Source organism: Daktulosphaira vitifoliae, unplaced genomic scaffold (assembly GCF_025091365.1).
Source record: "Daktulosphaira vitifoliae isolate Bord-2020 unplaced genomic scaffold, ASM2509136v1 Scaffold_2, whole genome shotgun sequence".
In the NCBI taxonomy this organism is placed as follows: Eukaryota; Metazoa; Arthropoda; class Insecta; order Hemiptera; family Phylloxeridae; genus Daktulosphaira; species Daktulosphaira vitifoliae.
In genome coordinates this window covers 6,978,072-7,005,048 of record NW_026099573.1, presented here as the reverse complement: position 1 = coordinate 7,005,048, position 26,977 = coordinate 6,978,072, and the positions used below count along the sequence as shown (strand labels likewise).

The 26,977-nt window shown below is 26.9% G+C and overlaps 1 protein-coding gene across 3 annotated transcripts in view; it reads right to left on the bottom strand.

The window, feature by feature from the left end:
• LOC126898606 (protein muscleblind) overlaps positions 1–26,977 on the bottom strand; it is a 114,807-nt gene that overhangs the window by 15,755 nt on the left and 72,075 nt on the right. For all 3 annotated transcript variants that reach the window (XM_050672843.1, XM_050672841.1, XM_050672842.1), the window contains 2 exons: positions 15,095–15,268; positions 4,256–4,456 (listed from right to left, as the gene is read on the bottom strand). In XM_050672843.1, coding sequence (XP_050528800.1) covers positions 4,256–4,456; positions 15,095–15,268 — 375 coding nt within the window. The remainder of the gene's footprint in view (positions 1–4,255; positions 4,457–15,094; positions 15,269–26,977) is intronic.

The following is a 26,977-nucleotide window of genomic DNA, read 5'->3' as shown; positions in this document are numbered from 1 at the left end:
AATTGTCTTTAGTACTTTAGTATTGCATTTATTTTTCATATCTTTTCTTGTTGCACAATAATTATTAATCGTTCATTAAAAACTTGCCATTATGAAAAGAAGTTCGACCAACTGACCTCTACAGTACTTGTCAACCGGTCTCAGGTGTTGGTCAAATATGCGTTCACTGTTCCTTTCCAGTTCAATGATTAGCGTTCATTGTGGTCGGGTCGCCTGGTTATTTTGTTCAAATTTTTTATCGTAAATAGTGACAATATCACTCTTCAGCCACGTACATAGCTTATCTCGTTGGTATGATTTAAATGGTTGCTTATTTTTAATTTTTTAGCCCTGACAATAAAGCCACGGTGAAGATTATTTGTTCGAGATCATTTACACTATAATTCATTGATAACTTGTTCAAAATTTGTCTCTGTCTCTCTTTTTATTTTGTTCATAAATTTATTCTATATTCGTGTATATTTAAAAAGTTTTTTTTGAAACATGTACTTTATTTAAATTAATATATTTGAATTATTTTAGTATGATTATTTTATTTACCTTTCTGATACATTTTACTCATTGACTATTATTCTTGATTTCTTTTTTAAAAAATTGTTTTTTTCGTATATTAGCACTTTAATTTTTTTTCCATGTTGAGTGTAATAACATCTCACATGTGCTTGCCCAATGGAGAAATGCTAAGCAGTGTTACAGCTTGGTATAAAAAACCTAAATCTCTATTGACCGGTATCAACTGTTTGTTAGTGCATTATTGCAGTGATAACTATTTTATTTATCCAATAGTATTAAGTACTATTAGTCTCCTTGGCCCAATTAATTTTTATAATTAGATTTTATAATAATTTTTTTTTTTAATTTTGAACATTGATACATATTAATCTATATTTGATATCATCTTCGTGTACTTAGGGCATAGTTATTTTATTTTAATATTAATTTGTTATAATTTTACTCAATTTAATTACAATACAAAAACATTATCGTATATACTACTAGTCTATAGGTTGTTTTATTTTCCTTTTCCTTTAAGGTCAATGTAAAAACTTTTTAGACAAATCATTAGTACGATATTTATAAATATTAGTGATGTAATTTGCATTTAAATTATATTATGCCCTGGTCTGGTAGAACCCTGGCCAGTAGTGAGTTGAACTTTGTTGGATTTATGTGCTTTTAATGGTGAAATATATACAGCCAGAAGCCGGTTAATGTCACATAGTATGAGACACGTACACTAAGTAGTAATGCATGTAAAGTAATCACGAAAATATCAATCTGTGGATTAAGAATATTAAGGCAGGTTATAGATTTTAGTTTAGATCCTTTAAGTTAAAGCAAACCCAGCAGCTGAGAAAGTTCGATTAATTATAAGGTCGTAGGAAAAACGACCGATGGTAGAATTAAGAGTAAACGAAAGAGAAATAGTATAGGGAAGAAAACGTTAAGGTCATAATAGGATTATCGGTAAGAATATATAGGAGTATATAACTAATAGTAGAAACATATGAGGGGAGATGAAAAACGAAGAGCATAAAGATAGTAGTCGATTCAGCAAAAACAAAACGAAATGAGGGTAAAATTTTACAACTATAATGGAGAATGTGAATTACGTTTCGACCATGTAGATATTTCCTAATTCAATGATTCGTTATATTAACCAGAGAATAACAAAATAATTTAATTTTTCGGTTTTATATTACTGTGTTAAATATTAAAAAAATATCTCCACTAAAATTACTGATAGTGATTATAAAATATATATATATTAGGACTATCAAAAAAAAAAAAAAAAAAATATGTTTATTCAAAAATTAATAGTATATGCTAAAAGAAGGTAGCAGTCCAAATTAAATTTTTTTTATTGACTCTACCAAGTTGTTCAAGAGTATATCTCTCCTCATTGCAATAATATGGACAAATGGGATATTTGTATAAAATCATTAATTTTTTAAAAAAAAATGTATGTATTTAAAATTATTTTTGTACATTATAAAAGCTGACATTTTTCAAAAAAATACATACCTAAAACATTTAATTTAATCGATTTTTATTTATTTATTAAGATTAAAAAAATGTTCACTATCAGAAAAATACTAAAATGTTTGAAAAATTGAAATTTATGAGGAATTAAGTTTCTTAGAAACTCAGCACAATGAAAACGCGGATCAGAGGGGACACGGCATACTTGGGTAAAATATAGATGATACCTAATTAACATTTATTAACATCACTATCACAGAAAATCGTCGTAATAATTTCGTTTATATTGTAGTACACATCAAAAGCATTAATTTTACATAGGTAAAAAAACATATAATCACAAAACTAATATATTCTTTGCTTTTTTTGAAGCTAAAAACTGATAAAAGATTGTAGGTAAATACAATTGTTTATATACTAGATAAAAAGTTATGAAGCATAAGAGTTCATGTCTTAATAAGTCAATACTATGAGAATACCAAATTTATTAAGCAAAATGGTATCATACGTTACGAAATCAATATCAATCATTTATTTGATAAAAAGATCATTAGTTAAAACATAATAGTTGTAAGGAAATTTTTGTTTTACATTGTTTTCATGACGTTTTTATAATTAATAGGTGTAATATATTTGATTAAATCACACTTAAAAGAAATGTCCAAATTTACACGTATTGGAAGTTTTTAATGCATACAATGTAAAGGAAAATTGAATAAGTAGTGATAAAAATGTTATATTTGTATACGAATATATATTTTATGGCAAAATTACACCACTTGGATGTTAATTAAAAATATTATACTGACATGTGGAAATTTTTAGATTATTTCTTATTATGCATTTTTTTAAAAATATTTGTTATTTGTCAGAAAAGCATGTTTATTTTGACTAAAATTTTCTGTAACTGTTTAAATAAATGAACATTTACGTCATTGTTATAAACAGTACAGTTGCTCTCACTAAATTTTTTATGCAATGACAATTTGAAGATGTACGAGTACTACTAAAAGTTGTATGAGCGAATAATATAGTAACCTAAGTATTCCACATGGAGAAATCAACGTTAATAAGCAATATCAGTTACGTGCACGAAACTATTAGACGTTAATTTATGCAATACTAGACGTTTTAATCTGAATACTTTCTGAAGCAACCAACACTGTTTATATGCCACCTTTTTATTAAAATAATAGTAAAGGATAAGATTGTTTACATAGAGGAATCTTTGAAGGTATAGCCAATTGGTATCTCACAAAAATATGTGATATTAAAGATTAGAATGTTTTTAAGGGGGCAGTAGAAAGTGAATTCTATAGAGAGTTTGTCTTATGAAATTATTTGGCGCAAACTATACATTCTTCAATGCGGCTCCTTCGGGAATCCTAAAGTTTTCAACAAAATATTAGACATTTCCTTTGTCTACTGAGTTTTCAAACTTAAATTGCCTATTTACCCATATGGCAAATACTGTCTTGTCATACCTATCGTATAACTATTTAAAACGATGTGTAAATCAAAAGAAAAGATCGTGTAGATTTTTCGTCTAAATGCTTAATTATTGTAATGACTCATTAAATATTACCATAATTATAACTAACGTTTAACAGTGGCGTATACAATGTGGTCTAAAGAGGTTATAGTTCCCATAATCCAAATATAACTACTAACTGATACAAGGTATTCAGTCAATAAGGAAACAGGTCAATAGTTACAAATAGTTAGAACAATAAAAACCCGTTTTCTTACTTACTAAACACCTTATATACTTTTGGTGTTAGTCAGAGTTATCTAATAAAAAAAAAGATCTTAATACCCAAAAATATCCTCCGTACGCCACTGATCTTTAATAAATATTTGAAGGCAATTAAATAAGAATTTAATGAAGGAAACTAATAAAACGTTTTAATAATATATTTATATTGTAAATAATATTAAATAATTAAAAAATATTCTTAGAAATTCCTATAAACATTAATTGTACTTTCTTCTTCTTCGTCGCCTTAATTTAAACTACTTGGGGTCGGCCACCTTTATCCCAAACTTCCACTTGACACGATCTCCCACATCATCTACGCTCACATCAGCTGTCCTCATAGAGGACTTAATTGTACTTAAAATTTAAAAATATAGAGAAATATTTTTATTGTACCATTGGTTTTGCAAGAATATTAACTATGATTATTTGTACTGTTAGGTATTAAGAGATTCATATAATTTTGTAAATATTGTTATTAATAATTGAGAATAAATTTATTCTAAGAGTACTTACATCTAAACGGTCATTTCGGGGCATTTTTTGCTGTGTGACCATTGTTTGCTGTACAGCCATTGCTAGCGGGTTGTTGGGATCTGATGTAATGATGGTAGTTGGTCCGATTAATGGTCCAGCGGCGCTGAAGTATGGGCCATATGTGTTTCCTACTTGGGCACTTGCTCCTGGAATTCCAGTTAAATATGCCGTTGGAGTTGCCTGAAAAAATATTTAACTATAAATGTATTTAAAGTATCATAATTCTAAGATTATTCTTAAAATTGAAATATGAAATGTGCAAGATCTTAACACTAAATGACAAGCTATGTTGAGCGAAATCTAGATACGATAAATTGATAAAAAATACTGAACTTGTATCTCATTTGGACAATTAAAGGAGGTGATTATGAATAACAATATAGATTGGGAAGGTGGGTGAGACAATGCTTCACCAAATAACACTATAATAATAAGATTCAGTACACGCTTGCATGGAATCATTAGTTAATGTGAAACTGTTCATATATGTTAGATTATATTTTATTGTTTTAACTGTTACTTGCTGTCGAACTACAGTACTTTTAGTTTTATTAGTTGGCATTTTGTTTTGTCTACAAACGAACAATATAAAGAAATTTGCATATTATTTCCGAGAATAAACTGTTTTATTTATAGTCTCTGTGCCAATCTAATGATTGTTGCCTTCGATATGGATCATTATCAACAATTTCTGACAGCACAGATTAAAAGTTATAACCAATGATAAAATCACTTGTTACAAGTTTAATTTCTTAATAATATTACAGCCTTTATTTTGTATGGTTTTTAATTAAAATAGAGAATACGCCATTAAAACTTAATCATTAAAACATTTTTTCATAACTCCGCTCCAAAAAATATACTTAACCTTATTTTTATCTATTTATAAATAAACAAGAACAATAAACACTAAATTTATTTTGTCTCTACAACTGTATTATTTCTACTTTAATTGTTAAAACTAAAACATATTATTATGTTAAAATAAATTCTACATCTACGACAATGTACTACCGAACAAGAAGTAAAATACAATAATTATTTGTATACAGATGTCCCTATCAGGATTTGACATCTTAAATAACCCTTGAATTAGCGGATATTTTGAGTTACTTTTTTTTCTTCGATTTTTACAGTTTTAGACTACGTTAAAAGAATATTTTTATTATTTGATTCTAAGAAAAAAGAACCTTTTTTTTTTTAAATTTGAAAGTTGCTAATTTTTAACATTGTTTTATAAAAAAATATTGATAGGTCAATAACAATTTTAGAATAAGTAGTTAAAAACATTTTAATATATAATGTGTATGTAGTGTGGGTGGAGTATAAATTATAAATATAATCCAGTACGAGGTGTACCCACGCACTCAATGTATTAAAATTCTTGTAACTCAATAAGTACTCGTTCTAAAGATTTTATCAACCCATAAATATTTTTTAAGAAAAGGCCAAAGAGATTGCTATTTTAAAATTGTGGTATAAATAAAATATTATTACTTAATTATTTTAGCTTCAATGCGAAGCTGAGAAGGTATATATTACTATGATGTGTTTTTTTTTATGTCTGTCGCCACTTTTTCTCAGCTCTCACTAAATTGATTTCTTTCAACCATACGTCAAAATATCACAAATCGTATCTAGTTAAAGAAATTGTCCTTAAAAATTGAAAAAATTCCCCTCAACTCCTGTAAATCCCCCAAAAAATTACAATTTTTTAAATCGGTAAATTTTGACAATATTGACATTAAAAATGTTCCGAAATACTGCGTCCTCTCTACACATATGTTAAATTAAAACTAATGTTACGTACTATAAGTTAAAAAAAAAATTGTTTCAACAGTTTATTTTTTATCTGTGAATGGTTTATGTAATTTTCGTATAAATATCACCTTCTATGGATTTGTAATTTTTTTCTCTTAAAACTACCATAATTTGTTGAAAAATGAATGTTTAATAATACATTTTTTTTAATAGAAAAGTTAGGTAATTTCATTTCATTTGATATAATTTTTTTGAAAACCTAAATATTTATCTACCCAAACGGGGGGATTCAAAATATCAAGAGTCAATTTTTTCAACTTTTGAAAATATTCTGGAAATACTGCGTCTTTTAAATATATGGTAAATTAAAGCTTATGTTACGTACTATAAGTTTAAAAAAAAATTGTCTGAACGACCTATCTTCTATGTGCAAATAGTCGTCGAAGCTAAACAAATTTATTAAATATTTATTATGAATAAAGAAATAGGAGTAAATTTTGCTTTTGGAATAATCCACCAATTTCTATATAATAACTATCTATAGATTTGTATCGAAGTGGTCCTTATGATAGTGATTTTAATCACTGTAAGATATCATCTATACTTGTTGACCCAACCATGCCACGACCATACTGTGCTATCATTTTTTTTATTAGAGATAAATAATTAAAATATATGCTTTAAATGTAATCAAAAGCTGTAAAAGTTATAAAAAAAAGTGAAGCATAATATTAGTTTGATAAAATTTATTAAACATATAAAACCTGGTGGTACACCTTTTTACGATATAACAAGAAATTACTCAATTATAAAATTTTAAAAGAATGATGAATTTTCTTAAGGATACTAATGATTTCACAGAAGGTGCTAAGTAATCAAAGCACACCACTATTTGTACCTATGCATGTTATTTATACTATACTCTTAAACTGATATTCTGCAAGCCCCTCAATTTAAAAGTAAGCGTTTGACTAAATTTTATTTATTAAATATTAAACGTTTCAAATTTATATCCTTTTTAAATATAAATTATAAAATAGATACTGTTTTCCTAATTGATATCTACATATTTTATTATCTTACAATAAAAGATATTTTAATATAATACTTTTTGAATTATGCTAATATTTGAAAGATTATGTTAAAAATTCATAAGCTAAAATTCTATTAATAAGACTATATAATTGTTTAAACTGATTTATGAATTTATATGACATAAAATTAAATTTTCAGTTTATACATATCAATTTTATTTTTTGATTATAAAATGAGGCGATTTGTACCATTATTGGTTATTTAAGTATGAAGATAATTAGATAATCAAAATTCCCTTTTATGATCATCAACAAGCAAGAAAAATGTGTATATTATTACATTTTAAACGATTTTTTTGTTAAACATTTATCATAAACTAGATAGAAATAATGTAATGATTATCTTTATACATATGAAAATTGAAATGTTATTTTTCTGTAAACCTAAATATTTTTTTATCTTAACTAGACTTTTTGTTTATCTATGCTTAACACAATTTAAAAGTAATACTATAATATTAATACTAAAATTAATTTTTACAAATATAAATATAACTGTTTTCAAATGATAGCTTTAATTTTGAGATAAATGTAAAATACCATTAGGATTCAAAGTTTTTTTTTTATGTGTTTCATCCATTCTTGATATTACATCTCCGGAAGTTGAAAATACACAGAAAAGAGAAAATGCTGAGTTCGGCTTTTGCACAGCCGTTTCCGGATTACATAAAAACCATCGATGGAACATAAAATAGATATTTTGAATAATTTGGGGTTAAAAATAGAATTGTAATAATTTATTCATAGAATATCTCTCTAATATATTAAAAAATATTTATATATTTTTTTAATTTTATTGTAAAATTGATTTATGTGGAATACTTATTTTATAAATATTTTAATTAAATAAACGTGAGAATAAAACCGTATATATCAATCTGTTAGGATGTAAATAAAATTATTTCAAACCTAACAGATTTTGTTGAAATATTTCAAATTTTTATCTATTCAAATAATAATTTGGATAAAATATATATTATAATAGGTAAAGGAGATTCACCGAATATAAAATAATTGATATTTAACACGGGATACTATGATATTTAATCATTTTGTCAATCATTTAGTATAACTATCAATACACTGTTAACATTGTTAGCGTAATAATGCGTTTTTCGAAATGAACAGTGACGGATACTTTAAAAGCATGTACATTTTAATCGTACTAGCCAAGTTTAAGTTTTTATTTCGTTTGATATATAATATGTATGAATTAAACAGAGTGATTTATTAAGCATACTACCTCTTATTTTTACGTTAAATGATGATTTTTCAATAAACACGTATAAATTAAAATTTAATTAATTTTTATAAGCCATTGTAAACATCAAGTATATTATAAGAAAAATTATTCCTAAGGGTAATTTTAGGAGTAACTTTCGAAAAATAAATGAAAACTTTATTTTTTTACTATTAGATGGAGAATATTTTAAATAATTTTGATTGTACAATAGCCTGTTTGTATTATTACTTTTTGATATATTAACATCTGAAAATTTATAAAAGTTGAAGGAATCGTTGTTAGCGAATCCTCTATTTTTACAATAATGCACGTATAAGAATTCTTCTTCATTCCGCACCCAGCTCGCCTCATCTTTATACGTTTTATTTATTTATTATGATAAAAAGAGATTTTTTTTTGACATTAAGTAATAGTATAAAGACCATAATTTAAAAACTGAGTTATTTTGAAATTTATCATTTTCTTTAAATATATCTCATTATGCATTATTATGACTAAAAAATATAATATTAACAATACATTTTACTTTAAAGTAATTTAATTTGATTATTACTATTTATTTTATCATAAAAGTGTAAAAACAAAATGGTATTCTATATTCGAAGCATTTTCTCCATTCGTAATTTTATTTTATAATAAAGTTGGGTCATAATTGACAGAATTATGTGCAAGATCTAAATCTATATAAATATAAATTTATTTAATAATTTGTACTTTTTGATAGCATAGAACCTATAGATAAAAATTAATTTATACAAATTTAGGTAACTGCCGATGAAAATTGTATAAATTGTGACTTACAATTCCACTCTCTTCTAAAATAGATATTATATTATAAAAGAATATTTCAAATTTTTATAGTAAAATATTTTATAATTAATTTTTAATGAGTTCTAAACATCACAATTGGATTAATAAGTGAGAGATTCGGATAGTAAGGTAAATTATCAATTTTAAAAACAATATACGGTTCGAATTTTATGTTTTGATATTATATCTGTGATTTGTTTGTGTAATATAATAGATACAAGAAATGCGCATATTCAATGCAATAAACCAGCGAAACGTGACGTCTCCCCTGAGTACCAAAAGACTGGCGTGAATATTATAAGGCGTGGAGATTGTGAAGAGACACAAATTGAGATTTATTTCTTGTGTTTGTGTATAATATACCAACGGTTCGTCATTCGATCCTCCAAGAGTCCACAGAGATCTCATTTTCGTCACAGGTGCAGCGCTCATCGTTGTTAATTTCACACGAAACTCAACACCATATTTATGACTAATACGGTACCTATGAAATTTTTGAATAACATCAACAGCGACCAATATTAATTACTTAAAATATTAATATTGATATAGCTGCTATAAGACTCTTATCGAAGATAACCGAAAGTTATCTGACTTGAACTGACATCCAATAAAATAATAATCAAACTACAGAGTTTAAAAAACTATATTTTCTAACATGTAATTTTTATAAGCAACTTTAATAATATTTATTATATAATATTTATTGGACTTTCAAGAGAAAGTAAATAATATAATACTTTAAGTTCAGATATCTATGTTTATAATTCTTTGATGATTCCTGTGCTGGTTCGTATACCACGTTTTTGTCATTATAAGGATATTCTCAATTTATAACGATTTTAAGACTCATTTCCCGTTCAAGTAATAGCAGTTATTACCATTGTGCATACTTTTAGTTGTTAGGTTTAAAACATTCGACGGAGAAAATGAGCAATCAATGTCCGGCCATTTTGTTTGAGGTTCACGTTGAAGAAGCAGCCGATCTCACGTTTAAACATTTTTATTATACATGTATAGAGATTTTTTCGCTCAAAAAAAAAAAAAAAAAAGGAAGAAAATTTATTATTGCGTTCACGTACAACAACCACCTTTCGTTCTTTTCCAAGTTCCGTTTTATTTTATTTTTGGCCATCTCTTTTCTTTTCTCTTTCTTTTCCCCAAAACGCATTCGACCGATAATTTCATTCGGATCTAGAAGGTGCCGGCCGCTTCTTCCTCTGCTATTACCATTCAGCTCGCGAAGATAAAACTATGTACCCCATAAAACCAACGTCACCCAACGACAATAGTTACACCCCATCTAGTCTTTGCACACATAATAATAATACTGTAATACAGTTTGCCAACCGTTCACGCTGCTAATAAATCCCTTCGTCAAAACGTAGACGACGTTGTGTACATTTTAATCCGACTAATTGCGGAAAACGCGATTTACAAACTAAGAACATATAATTAGAGCTGTCACGATACAGCAGACTTATTTTACAATGATTTTTACATTTAAGCACTTTACTTGGAAATGAGCATCTATTTTCAAATACATTTTTAATATTTGAATAATAGAACAGCTGCAAAACATAAAATATTTGATTACATAATAATTTTCTATAGTATAATAAACAATAAAATATAATTGATATTAAGATTGCCAAAATGAGCTATATTATTTTTGTCTATATATTTAAGAGGCGTATTCAATGTCCAAAAGGCAAGACCACTTTCAATATTTTTATAATATATAAAAACTAATCTATATTAGTTAAACAAATTTTTTTTAATTTACAAATCTTTACAGTTATAAAACGTTTTTATAGTTTTATTCTGGATATGATCGTATATTCATAGGGTATTAACAATGTTTTGATAAATATAAAATTTGTCAAAAAATTGTATTACTTAAAAAAAAAAATAATTCAGCAGGCGCTCAATTAGCAAAGAAATCAAAGAAATATTTTTTATAGATTATTACTAATAAGAAATCCTAATTTAACAATAAATTTAGATAATTATATATTATTTGTGAGTATCGAATAATATTCGATCATAATATGTTTTTATTCATATTTATTTCTATCACAACAATTAATTCTATGAGAGTAATATTACTTATCAACCGACAATTTAATTGTTAGACAATCAAGATTATTAAGTTACTAATATTACTCCAATAATATTAGCTGTTTGATAGGAAGATAGTGCTTTGATATTTTTTGTTATCATAAAACCATTAATCAAAACGAATCTTTGGCATAAAATACCTTTCTGATACACTGGTGTAACTATTAGAAATTAAACGGCACCCAAGGGATATCACAAGAGTTTCCGCGGAAAAAATGATTTACGATCAACTAATTAGCATTAAATAGGTTCCGAGTGAACTGAGATTCCAGCAAATTGCACTATAACTTGTTTGACGTTATTGTACTATAAATGAGACGAGGACGAAAATAACTTATGTCTAAATCAATGCAAAACTCTAACAAGCCAAATATAGTTTACATGAAATATTTTAAAAATAACAATTAATCATTTTCGATTTTAACGCGTTTCGCCCATAGATCCCATCACACGTTTGTTATTTTTCCGTCAATCCAAAGAACGATAAAAATGATTGTAAAACATTCCGGATGAGCGCCAAGATAAAAATAAACACATTCCATAAGCGCAAGTTAACTGGGGTCCGAGGTCATCCTATGAACACTGATCCGCCAATTTTTTTTTAAATCTGTTCAATAGTTTGATTTGAGAGCTAACAAATGTAAATTGTGTAACAATGTTACACATTTTATTGAAAATTCCAATTTTAATAGTTTAAAATTAATAATACTTTAATATTTGAAGTAATAACAAAATTATACTATACTGTTTATAAAATGTAATTATTATAATAGTATTATATTTATAAAGCGGAGTATAATAACGGATCAATTAAAGAAATTGGTAATTTTCTAACTACTAACTTGGTAACCATTAGTTACTTAAAGTAATCATACTTTTCTAAGCATCTAAAATTATATTACAATAGGTAAATTAAATTTTTCTTATTAATTAAGAATATTACAATAATGTACAAATATCTAAAATTTATAAGACATATTAAATTATTTAGATGTTATTCATTTCAAAATCGCCCTGTAAGTAATTCCAAATGAGTTTATTTCGTTTTTTTTTTTTTAATTTTACTATAGCATTGATAATTTTTTTTGTTAAGACTGATTATAAAATAGAGCCGATCCGACGAATGGTTATAATGAGTCACGCTGAACCAGTTGACAGCGTTTTTGGACAAAATTGGTGGAAAAATGTAATAGATAAAAAAACTGGTAATTTATTTTAATATTGCCCCAAATTTCAAAAATAATTATTTCAGTTTTGTATAAGAATAAAGTTTTGTTCTAACTAATAGAGTATAAAAACAATTTCCACAAATAACTGAGACCATGGAATTTTTTTTCATTTATCTAAATCTTTAAAATTATAAGAATATTGTATGTTTTAACTAGATTTATTTTTGAAAAAACTGAGAAGTTATATTATACATTATATTTCTAAAGATCAACAGAGATTTAGGGATTTAATGTGTTTTTAAAATCAATTAGAGTAACAATTTAATTAATTTTAAAATAATTGTACTAATATAATAAAAATTGTGGCAAATTATTTTTAATTTTCATTAATTGTGTTGAATCATACATCAAAACTATGAGAAATATGAAGTGAAGTTGGATTTTACAGGATAATTTTGGGGAATGTTTTTCATTTGTATTTTATCATTTACATAGGTACATACGTTCGCAAAGATCTTAACCTTCCCACGGATTTGATTAAAAGAAACCAAATGGTGGATTACCAACACGATCCTCCACTGACAGTAATTGGTGAATTTCAGTCTGAGTGGGTGGGTTATTCACTTTTGATCAACACAACTGGCTTCAACTTTAAACACGTATTTGCTTCGTGTGCTTTAAGGAGCGTCCTGACGGCAACTCACTTATTGAAAGGTACGTGACCTGGGGCTCTGTATTTCACAAAACGAGCACAAAATGTTGGTAATCTTATATATTTTTAATGATTAATCTCTTACGTTTAAATAAAATTCAATAAATATATAAAAAATTAAGTACTTTAAATACTGCGGAATCATCAACATAGAAAAATATTTATTTGTTGAATAAATTGAGCATAATTGTTAAATATATAATGAAATTTATAGGAATGGAAAACACTAATTTGAAAATTAACATTGAACCTGGTCTATATCATTGGCCACATTGGAACCAACGTGTAGTACCCAGTTGGATGAGTGACAGCGAGTTCAAAGAAACGGGTCTAGTACCGGTCAATAATTACACTTCAAGCTACACAAGGCAGATGTTACTCGAAAAAATCCCTTCGGAGACATTCGAAGAATACAACAAACGTATTGATGAACTAATGGTTACTATTTGTAAAGCAACTGAAAATGATTGGGGAGATATTTTGGTGATAGCTCATCACGATAGTATTAATGTATGTTCTAGAAATCTTACTGGAAAACCTAGATTGAAAAAACCACATACAGCACTAGTAGAAAAATTCGCTTTTTGTTCAATGTTAACAATATTGCAGAAATTAAATTCTAAATGGGTGATCGACTATGATGTTTTGCCCAACTTTACACACTTATCAAATATTGGATTTGATTATATTGTAAATGACAAACTAAAAGATAAGCTTACAAAACAATAAAATGTATGCCAAAACCTAAAGGTTTCAAAGGTCTTTGAAATTTCCATCAAATGTGGATGTCTGGTGAAGTGAAACATTTCAAACTTTTAAAAATTCGTAAAACGAATTTTATTATTTCGATGTAACTTACAGTATACAACATGCAAATATAATTAATTAATTAGCGTCAGATAAGTTTACGAGAAACCTTTTTTGAAATTAAAACCCTATACTGTTGATCGAGGTTAATTGTGTTGCCACGTGTTTGCTATGAGCAAAACAAACAAAATATAAATTGTTTCACAAAGAGCGTACGTGCTTATTGGCTGATTTAGGAGGGTGTTATACAAATGTTAAACTTTGTATAGAGTTTATTTATTTATTGCTTTATTATCGACAAATATCATTTCATCATATAAATAGTAATATTACGAATGATACATTTTGAATTCATTTCTTTGGAAAGTATTTAGGCTATACATTTTTTTGTAAATGTTAACATTCTAAAAAAAAATATATGACTTCAAGCTCATACCATGTCAAATTATCCACATTAATTTTTGAATTATTATTCCTGGAATTATTTTGTATAATTGAGTAAAAAAGTAAATATTGAAAAAAATTTTTGCCGTTGAAAAATTATTTAAATATTTCGTTTCAAAATTTGTTAAAAATTTTATGTGAATTTGGTTTCTTTGACTGAATACTTCATTAAAAAATTATGTACAAAATGAAAAAAAAATAATCCTACAGTTACTTGGTTAAATTTTATATGAATTTATTTCATAATAAGTATACTTATAAATAGCAATGGATTGTACAATATATTTTTCACTCACTAGTTTTTAAGAAATTTGTGTCATTAATAATATCAATTAACTAAATATGCATTTTATAAATCGCAATAAACTGTGCGATTACAGTATGACTTTGATTAATTGGGTATATGTAGTATTAAAATTTCAATTTATTTTCAACAACGACTTATAATTAAGTGCCACAGGGGTTGATAGAATCAAATTAAAAAGTTTTTGATTTGTTTGTGGCCCAGATTGATGATCTCATTAAACCAGTGCCGTAATTAAAACATGGAAGCCTTGGAATTTCGTAATTGATAATAGCGACCCTATCTTGATCGGATCCTAATGTCTTATATAATAAAATGAGCAATTATAAAAACAACAATAGTTTTTAACTCACCACTGCTGTCGGAACTTGTCCGGGTACGATCTGTTGACTTGCCGCCATAGTCATTTGCTGCATCAGTGCGTTTTTGAGTGCTAAATGATTGCGACCATTTATCAGTAGTTGATCTTTGAGATGCTGGGGAGGATGAAAATACTTGCATGGTGGTTTTTCTCTATTACACCTGCCCTGTAAAATGAATAAAAATTAAACCATAAGAAAAGTTTACAAAGTTCGATCACAAAATAATATTGGAATAAAATGAGAAGTACATTATATGTATGCTAATTTGGAAGTATAAGTTTTAATAGGATTTTTTATTATTAATTTGTATAAATTAGTTATTTATTAAAATATAGTGCGAGATGAGGATAAGCTTCTATGATTTTTTCTGGTCTTTCTGATAAGAATTATAATCTCAAAAATGCTAAAAAAAAAATCTTAGAACTTCTTTCTAGTACCATGCATTTTTTTGATTATCTTTTTTATCTTCTAAGAAACGAAATATGAGTACTCATAAAAATGATTATTTTAGTCATGTTCCTAATTATGAGGAAATATGACGATCGTATAACTTTGTAACCAAAGCTATTGTAAAAAAAAAAGAGTCTCTTATGAATTAAGTAGTATTAAGAGTATATTTAATAGTGAAAATTGAAAAAATTACTTTATATTACTTATGTCTAAAGATTTGATGTTCAAAAATCATATTAAAATATGCTGAATATGGATTTCTAACGACAACTAAAACTCTAGGTGCGCGCACGTATGTTAGTATTAGTGAGTCACAAGGTGTATCACAAGAGGCTTTTATGCTAGTTAACTTACTATATGTATCGATTTGAGGTATGCTGTATTTGTTATATTACTCGATTTATTAACTTACCTTGCTTTAATTTACAATAAATTATTGTTTGAAAAGTACTTTGGAGCTTAAGTTTTATTTTAATTTTTTTTTCATTTAAGTGTAAATTACTTATATTATAAAAGAAATCTGTTCTTTAAGTTCTTGCTACGTAAGATATTACATATTCAATCGGGATTAACAAATTTTTGAAAGCTATTCTTAATTTATCACCCACTTCTTTGGATCCTTATGATATTAAACAGAGATTATAAATTACTTTAAAAATCTTCTAAGTAACAAAAAAAAAAAAGAAGTATAATTTATTAATAAGTGTTTACAATTTTTCGTTACAAATGCAATTATTAATTTACGTGTTGTAGAAAATATAAGATTGCGTAAAATGACGAATTTAGAACTTTTAAAAATCAGTCACATATAGTAGCACATTTTAACTAGCTTAATGTAATACACAATAACTATACTCGATAGTTTAAAAAGACTTGAGCGTACGTTAATTTTAGATTTGGGTTTTTGGATACAAATTCATATTTAGCGTGGTTTGATATAATCAATATTTTAGATTCTAATCATCATCATCTATTAAAGGCAATGCCTTGTCGTTGAAGCCACTCTTCTCCGTTTGATGCCAAATTCTTCAGTGAAACAAAAGCCGCACAATTCATGAGTTCCAGGGTATTTTAAAAATATTGTTTCCTTGGGTGTCTTCTTGGTTTCTTCCAGTTAATTTTCCTTCAAAGGTGTTGATAATAAAGTCATTGTGTCGGATGATGTGTGCGGCTAACTTTATTTTTCTTAATTAAATCATCTTTATTAGTTGTTTTTCTTTTCGTAATTCTTCTAGCAATTGCTCATTTTTTTTCTTGTCTATCCATTTTGTCTTTGTCATTTTTTTTCCATATCATTAACTCTAATGTTTCTAGTTTGCTTCTGTCTTTCTTGTCCATTGTCCATGTTTCCTTGCCATATGAAAGTACACTCCAGACAAATGTTTTAACGAATCTATTACGTAAGCCAATGCTCAGATGTTTATTTGTGAGAAGCTGATTCTTGTTTTGGAATGTTTAATTTGCCAATGCTATTCTTCTTCTGATGTCTGGTATTGATTTGTTATTGGAAGATATGATACTTCCAAGGTAGCAGAATTCTCGGGCCTGTTGTAATTGTGTCTTGTTTATTTGTGTATTAAGATTTAGATCTGAATGCATTTTACTTAGATTCTTGTGTATTACGGCAAATTGTTCAAATTTTTTAATTAAATATTCTAAAAGTACTACTTAATAACAATAAATTCATAAGAGATTCATTTTTATTACGATAGTTTTGATTAAAAAATTGTACGTTCGTTTTCGTCGTCTTCTTCCATATCCGGAGAAAGATAACGATAATGACAAATTTTCAAAAGAACTCATATTTCACCCCTTAGAAGATGAAAAAGGCGATTGAAAAAAATTGTAATGTTAGTGATATTATTTTAAAAGAAATTACAAATAGTGATTGATAATAAATCAATCAGTCTATATAATGCCGCTAAGTGTATTATTATTTTTATCTTTGTCCTAATTAACGTTTTAAAGGTTGACCGAATCGTGACAAAAATATTGAGATAATTTCAAAAGTGACCAAAAATATGATATTTTAGATGGCATAAGATTTACTTAAAAACTGGAATTAAGGATATTTTTCATTCGATAACCTATGTTTAAATTTTAATTCAATTACTCAGAAAACCAATTTAGATGGTTCTATGTATTTCATAGATGAAAATTGTTTAATGGCTGTTCGGTGTAGGTCGAGGTACATAATTTATGTACACTGCAGTATACATTTGATGAGAAACAACGGCATACGTTATACATAGTGATTTATTAAGCATACTACTCCATTTTTCGTTAAATAATTATTTTTTCATAAAAATGTATAGATTAAAGTTTAATTTATTTTTATATACCATTGTAAATATAAGTATATTGTACAAAAAAATTATTCCTAAAGATAAATTTTAGAGATAACTTTTGGAAATTAAATGGAAACCTATTATTATTATTATTATTTGTTAACCATTAAATGTATAATGTTCTAAATAAACTTTTGATCGGTCGATAACGAGTTTTGTATTATTACTTTTAATGATATATTAGAATTTAAAAATTTAGAAAATATAAAAGCGTTAGTGTTAAGCATGTTTGATTTTTACCATAACGCATAGACCATAACTAAAACTATACATAACTAAAACTAAACTATAAAAAATAAAAAAGGAATAATTTAATACGGTTATTATATTATAAATACTGACCTGTCAATATTTTATTTAGACTATTCTTGATTTAATAAAAAAAAAAAATTATAACAGGTTCCCATTTAAATTTCTAAAATTACCCCTGATATCTACGCTTATTATATTCAAAATTTTATTTAAATTAGGTAATTTACTATTATATTTTTCCTTTTCATTATAAACATTTGAAGCAAACAATAAACAAGCGTTTTTCTTTCTGATGAATCTAAATTTTAGACAGTATTGTTAATAATTACTTGTCAGTAGATATGCATCAGAAATACTCTATTACAAATGGGATTTAACGTGTTTAAAACACGCCAGTATAAAAATTCTAAAAATTGCAATCAACTATTAACATTATATAGGTGCAAATAGTAGGTTTGTAGCGTATACACTATATATCCACTCAATATAATAAAATAGGCGAAGTGAACATACACAATAGTACGAACTGTATCCAAACGCGCTATATAACCAATCTTTGTATTATAATGCTTATACCTCAATAACTATTTATCCTAAAGTTATAATCTACCTATAAAAATGTTTTGTAAGAAAAAATAGCAGAAAAATGACCATTTTGAAACTTGGAGAAATAAAAAATATTTTTAAACGTAATCCAACATAGTAAAAAGTATTTATAAAAATAAAGTAAAGCAAGATAATCACTAAATCAATAAAACGTTAACTCATAGTAGGTTTCTTTGATAAATGTTAAACATAATTGTAGAAATGTATTTAGGGAAGAACACAGGTTGTACCCTGGGTGTTTAAATTGTCGAGGGCGTTTTTGATGTGTAAATGTCTGAATAAAAAATCACAATTATTTCTATGGAATATGTATAAAAAATTAGAACGCTGAATACTTTTAGAAAGACGAGAGCACTTATCATAGCTACTTGCGCCATCTCAAATGGAACTACTTCTACCCCATGGAAAGCCAATGGATATAGGAGATAGGCTCAATAGCATTGATTTAATTATAACTAACAGAATAAAGAATTCAAATAATAAATGTAAAAATTACAAATTCAAAAATATAATATTAATAATTCATTTATTATAGCAACATATGTTGTTGAAATAATTAAAAGTTTTCTACTCAATTCAATTCCAAGTCTTATTAGAGAATTTGAATAAAAAAAAGTATGTAAAATAGTATGAGTGCACTTAATCCATTTTAAATTTGCATATATTACTTTATAAGTTACCAACTTGTATAGATAAGTTTATGTACTATGAGAGTAAGAAAAACTCAGTACATGTATTACAGTTGATATTTATGAGATAATGTAAGAAATTCTTTTTGCTGTAGCTTTAGAGTTATCAGCAACATTATAATGAAATCATATAACTTTTATTTTTATGATAGTTTTTTAAATTTAGTGTAAATAAAGTCTATTATAAGAATTAATCACTTGTGGCTAATTAATTAAATAATTTTTTTATTTATTTTAAGTCTATTAGTTAAATTAAATAGTTTTCAAATAGTTAACACAATTAATATTGTTGGATAATACAATTAAATATTATTATTGATATAAATCCGTCGTATAAACGTCATAAAGATAAAACATGAACGTGCTTGCATCGCATCTATCGATAAAGATGATAATAAGATATATATTTGGTCTGCAAACAAGTAACTTTGAATATATATAAAACGATTATTTGATTGATACACGTGCCCTTTATTTACTAAGCGTCAAATAAACACAAAAAGCAATATGACTGTGGTTTACCTCACCCGTTTGTTTTCGTCAAGAGACAAAATTATTGATTGAATGTTCACTTTAAAATGACAAAAATTTTTCAAGATAAATTTTTACATTACCAAAATTATATAAAGATATATTTGTTTGCTATTGTAAACAAGCTTTTGCATTTATAGCAGTTTTCAGTTACCTGAAAACTGTTCTCTTTTTAAATGCATTTTTAGATAACAAAGCTATTATTAGTATTTATTTCTGAAACTTTCAATAAAATGGTTTTGTACTATTAAAAAGATAGTGTAAACTCCAAATATATATAATGTTAGAAAAAATCGTGTTTATAATGTGCGACATAAATTAACCAGCATAAGTTTTTTGTACGTTGTTAATACTAACACTTATACAAGTGTTAAACAGTTTAATAATTGATATAAGGGTAGATTAAAGAAAATTAATTTTTTAGCACGTTTTTAATTATTTGTAACACATCAAAATTAATTATTTTAAGCAATTTCCAATATTTATAAAACGTTTTACAGTTGAAATACTTGAAAAAAGTTGAAATTCCTATTAAATATTTCTTCGTCCGTGAACTAAGTATTATTAATGATCCAATGATATAAACTTATGTCAACTATTTCACGACCTTCTTAGCATGAGGAATCCTTCCGAGTTATATAAAATGTTTAATTGATTATATAAAAAGGATATTCCTTTTTTTTATTTTAAGTGTAAATAAAAACTTATTAAATAAAACATGATTCGGTTGACCATGAATATGTTTTTGGTTTAAATCCACAGGATAATGTGATGAAAATTCAGCTAATATTTTGTAACGAACTCCATGATAATTGTATTAAAAATATTTTATGAACAAAAACATCATATCTATAAATCGAAATACTCTACTGTCACATGTCGTACTTACCGTTCAAATTACTCAGATTATGTCTGTACACAATTTGTGTTGGCGCAATTTATCACGGTAATTTATTAAAATCTATCGAAAGGTTTGGTCGTGTGCGGGTAGTTTATTTGTTGTCACGTCCGATCAAATGGATTTCACCTCATTATATTAACACCGTCTTTTATGCGTCGATGATAGTGTATATAGAAAACCACCATAATGTAATTGAATCTATCTAGTTCACAAATTGAAAACTTTGGCATGTATTTGTGTCTATATACACATGAGCGCAGTGAGTTTTTTAGCTTTCAATGGGGAAGCAAAAAATAACTCAAAAGGTCACCCTTGTTCTTTTGCGGAAAGTCGGTCTTGAAGGGTAGCAGACCGGCGGCAATTTTATAGTGGCGACGGCGACAGACAGCGGCAGAAGCAATGTGTATGCGATGTGTTTGAGGAGAAGCGGCGGAGAGGGCAAACGAATTGACGGCGCCAGTAGGTCGGCAGACGGTATTGCCGACCGTATAACCATGGCAACATTAGCGCAAAATGTGTATAGTTTAAAAGTTAGATTACTGATTAAATGCAATTATTCAACAATACGGAACCGGGCCCGCCACCGCTAGTCAAGACTTGTTTTATGGGCGTTGCGTGCGTGTGTGTATATGCCACGATATTCGCAAATTGCGATCTTTATCTGTCTGCTGGCGATTATTATCCGTTAAAAGTTGAGGAAACCCGAAAACCAAGCGGCAATGACGTTTATTCGTGTTATGTAGAGCCATACAAAGAGTGTAGCTTTTGTTACTATTTTATGTACGAAGGACCAATAGGGACAGAAAACGTTGCCGGCATCCAGGCGCCGTCCGCTAAACGAAAATTAATATTAAAACTCATGTTTACCCGGCTCATCCGATCGCCAAAATGCTTAAACTAGCGGCGCACACCATTCGAGTAGACCGATCGCCCTCGCAACATAACCCCAACAAAACACGTTTGATTTTTCCCATACATAACACGAGTAAAAGATCTATACCCTTTTCCGGTTTTTTTCAAATCCTTAAACGGCTTACAGTTTAATAAGTACATAATCTGTGCATCATACCAAAAGCATTAGTTCGAGTGAACCCAGACAATCATAGATTAAACAATAGTTGATTACAAAGTCTATTGACTTAGCATTTCAAACGGACCTGCGTTTGATTTCAATAAAAAAACTACATTATATACAGCACACAGTACTACGACATTAAAAACCCGTATAGATCATTTTTACACACACACACACACATATATATATATATATATATTAAAATTTTATCAAACTTAAAATATTTAAAAGTTCTTTTAGTAAAAATATTTTACTTAACATCTGTAATAGTTAGACTCCGAAGCAGATCGTTGAGTGTTATTCATTTAATCATATAGATAATATAAGAAAAACTTTTAAGTCTTTGCAATTTTCTAGCTATTGTATTGCAACGTTAATTAAATGTCTAAAAGTAATATGACGCCAACAAAAGTCATTTTAGAACAAACATTGCAACTATAGTTTATAGTTAATCCCATAAAAGTGGTAAGTTTCACGTATCTCACCTGACTAGATAAATTTTAACATTATCCTTAAACTGTTAACAAAGAAGACAATTAACTTTTCAGTTAATTAGGTTTATTATTTCAAAAATAAAAACGGTCAACTTATTTAAACAAATACATTAGATGAATTGAATGGTGTTTTGCAAAAAGCAACCATCCTACAATTTATAAAAAAACAATCTATTATTTTAAACAGTTTGAAAAGTTCCCATTGTCCATTTTACATACTACAACCAAACCAATATTCGATTGTATATCACTGTAAAATCATGTTTCAATAAATATCTTGATTATTATATTAATGAAAATGTCAATTATACCTAAATAAAATACGTTATTTAGTAGAAATTTTAAATATGAGATGGTAACATAACGTTACCCACTTAAGATAATAAAAATTGATTATATTTAATATATATTTATAAAGCTTTGTAAAATCACGTTATCGGAAAGATCATAAGAGTTTATGCACTCAACGACGGTTGGTAACGACAACACTCTACTGATTGCTACGTTTAATTAATATGTGTTATAGTTCTAATGAATGAACAAGACAAAATGTCCACGTCGCAATTAAACGAGATGATGAAAGAACGTAAATATAAGTGTTCCTTACAGCTATCAATCAAAATCTAAAGTGCTATAACTACTATTTCTGTTCATTCCTCTTTCACACAATGTTAATGTTTTAAAAGCGTTTTCTTGTGAAACGCCTGGAGGGAGTCTATGTGAGTTATATGACCTTATTTGGGAACTTTTCGCCAAAAAATAAATACTTGAATGGTTTGAAAAATGCACAAAACTGTTGGGATAGCTAGATTAGTCACTTAAGTCGTGTTTCGACGAATACAAAAGAAATATCTTTATTCATTTGATTTGAGTATTTTTACCCGAAACAAAACCTTATTAGCTTTCCGTTCTTCACAGTTTAATAGACAAAAAATTTCATAAAATTACGAAGATAAAAATCAAAAGTGCAATTTAATCAAAAATTGAATTTAAGTGATAAAAAAATGCACCAATTGGTTACTGAATATAAATCTTCATGTTCTAATTAATAATAATAGTTTACTATGATTGAAATAATTGATAGAGATTTCACAACATAAAATAGGTAAATGTGCAGATCAATTTTTAACTAGTAAATGTTACTATTAAACAATCAGGTAGATTGCCCGAAACTTTTGTCTAATAGATTTTAATAAATTATTATAATTATTACTATAAAATATTAATATAATACGAGTACTTAAATTGATTGGAAAAAAAACGATTAATAGATAACTTCCTTATTAAATTACTGATATCTTGGTATTGCTAACAACAATAACCAATTGAATGAAACCTTTTGTGATTTTATGGTTGTTCGTTTAATATTTATGTATTTTTATCATCTAAATGATGAACACAAGTTATATTACAAAACTTCAGTGTATTACCTGCAGTTTAAGTCAATGGAATTTTTGGCGAGCTATTATTATAATCGATAGAGTTTGTGCAACAAGAGTGTGCTTTACTGTTGTTACTTTATGATTGCTGTAATAATTATTAAAATACGATGACAACGTTAGTGAATTGTAGTTGAATGCTATGCAATTGCCGGTAGGTACTTTAAAAGTTTGATAATAACAATAATAATTATTATTATCATGGTCGTTGCAGTTAGATAGAAAGGAGCAAACAAGACGGGCCAGGCGTCACGATTGGCGTCGCTCCGGTTCACCAGTTTCCACCGCTAAACAAATAATTTCCAACTAAAGTCCCAGCGGAAAGCCTCGCCCAAGACACGTATACTCGCGCCTAGCATCCCTAAATGCAAAACAGCTTTTTCATCATTTCACCCCAAAAGTACACATATACAGTTCCTATCTGTTTCTATGCGTGGAATTTTCTTGTCATATAAACACAAGAAAAAAAAAATAACCGTAGAAAATGAAGAAAAATAAACAGAAAAAATAAATAAGGTAAGTGAGAGAGAGCTGCGAATAAGAGAAATTATTACGTGGAAGCTCTTACTACACATGTGAGAAGTGAGATGAAATGAAGATAAAAAATAAGCAAAAAAGTAAAGAAAAGAAAAACGCCTTCTCTCGTTTCCATATTCCCTCATGAACTAACAAACGTAGACGAGTTGATAGTCGGACAGGAACAACAGTACATATAATATAGTGAATATAACTGAGTGAGAAAAACGATTTGTTAAATTGGCTTTGAATTGCATACCATCAATGAAGTACGTAATGAAACGAAACAATTTTAAAGTTTTCTTTTCATTTTCAAATCGACAACACTGCGATGAGTTTTCTTGCGTTTGCTTAAATATTTGCTTAATTCAAAACTCTCAATTCGATATTCCCAAAGATATAAAACTATAAGAAAATTAGCAGTTGTAATGTCTCTCTGACGCTAAGATCTATTAGTGTAACTTATGAGGTATTCAAATTAATGTTTTATGTATACACAATTTCATACAAGATTATTGCCATACTACTTTACAAGTACAGGTACATTCAATCAATTGAAATAGTTGAGTAAATTAAATAAATCTAGAAAATAAAAAGTAACTTGAATACAATTATTTAAGAATTTATAATTAAATGAACAAAACAATGTAAAAATCAAAATTGTTTTTACCCAATTTAATTTGAATGACAATGAGAGTAGATTTCTAATCGATTTTTCATTTTTAGGGCAAGCTAGGGATGAAAAATAACTTAAGAGTTTTTTTATTATTTTGTAAAAAAATAATAAAAATTAGTATCCAAATTTATTCAATGAATAAAACAAAGAATTTTTATTATAAATTGAGATTTTTTAGTTATTTATAAAAACAATTACGATTATTTATTTTTATTCTGCTCATTTATTATTGCATTTTTTAAAAACAATTCTAAAATGTTGTGTTAAATCTACATTACTCAAATATTTTTATTCCCCTAAACACCATTGGACAATAAAATTTCATGTATAAAAGTCTTTAAACGATTCCAAATAAAACAAAATGTTATGAAATTGCATAAATGAAAATTAATTTTAACAAATCTGTTGTAAATAATTTTTATTAAATATTTTCATTATAAAACAACTTTATTTTTTTTAAATAAATGGCAAAATTAACTGTTTGACATCATAGGCGAATATTTGGTAAAATTACTAGAATTTAATAAAAGCTCAAATATTATAGCAAACCAAATATACTTTCGATTTAAGGAGACTGAGCTTCTCTAAGTCCCACCCAATGTTTATCTATAATACAGGTCGATTACTGTTAAACTTATATGTTTTTGATAATAAAAAACGGTAGCACAGTGGGGTCGAGGCACAGTGTAGACAAGGCATAGATGGGACAAGTATAGATGATATTTGACAGTGATTTAAATCACTATCATAAGAAACGCTTCGATGCAAATCTGTAGATAGTATTTCATTTTAAAAAAAAATTTGTTAAAATAGCATATTTTTGAATACGGTAGCCGTTTGCGTATAGAAGATAGATCGTCGGGACAAATTTTTTGTTTTCATTTTGTAGTACATAAAATAAGCTTTAATTTGATATATGTTTAAAGGACGCAGTATTTCCGGAACATTTTCAAAAATTAAGTTGAAAAAGTTATTTTTTGTAAAAAAGTTACTATTTTAAATCCCCCCAGTGAACAGAATAAGTGGTAGATTTCCAAAAAAAATTATATCAAATGAAAGGGAAATATCTAAGGTTTTAATACAAAAAAATATTATTTTTATTTGTTAATTTTTGAAAAAGTTATGGCAGTTTTAAGCACAAAAAACATCCCGATAAAAGGTAATTTTTATCGCAATCATTACATTTTTTTTTAATTTTCGACAGCCATTTGCACATAGAAGATAGATCGTCGGGACAAATTTTTTTTTTTTATTTTATAGTACATATAATAAGCTTTAATTTTATATATGTTTAAAGGACGCAGTATTTCCGGAACACTTTCAAAAGTTCAGTTGAAAAAGATCTATGTTTTTTACAATATTTCAAGTTTTGAACGCCCCCTATATAAGGGGAAATTGTCTAATTTTAATAAAATGTATTTCAGATGAAAGATGTACTTATAATGTATTTAGAAAAAAAAAAATTGTGCTGATACATACATTTTTCAAAAAGTTATAGCATTTTTAAGTTGAAAATTAAAAATCGAAAATCTAAAATTTTAACGCAAAAATAGCGTTTTTTTAACTACGGCAGCCGTTTAAATGTAGAAGAAAAAGTGTCGGGACAAATTTTTTTTTTTCATTTTGTAGAACATAAAATAAGCTTTAATTTGATATATGTTTGAAGGACGCAGTATTTCCGGAACATTTTCAAAAATTAAGTTGAAAAAGTTAATTTTTGTAAAAAAGTTGCTACTTTAAATCCCCCCTAATGAGCAGGTTAAATGATAGATTTTCAAAAAAATAATATAAAATGAAAGATAAATATCTAAGGTTTTAGTATAAAAAAAAATTATGTTGATTTGTTGATTTTTCAAAAAGTTATGGAAGTTTTAAGAAAAAAAAGTGAAAAAATTTC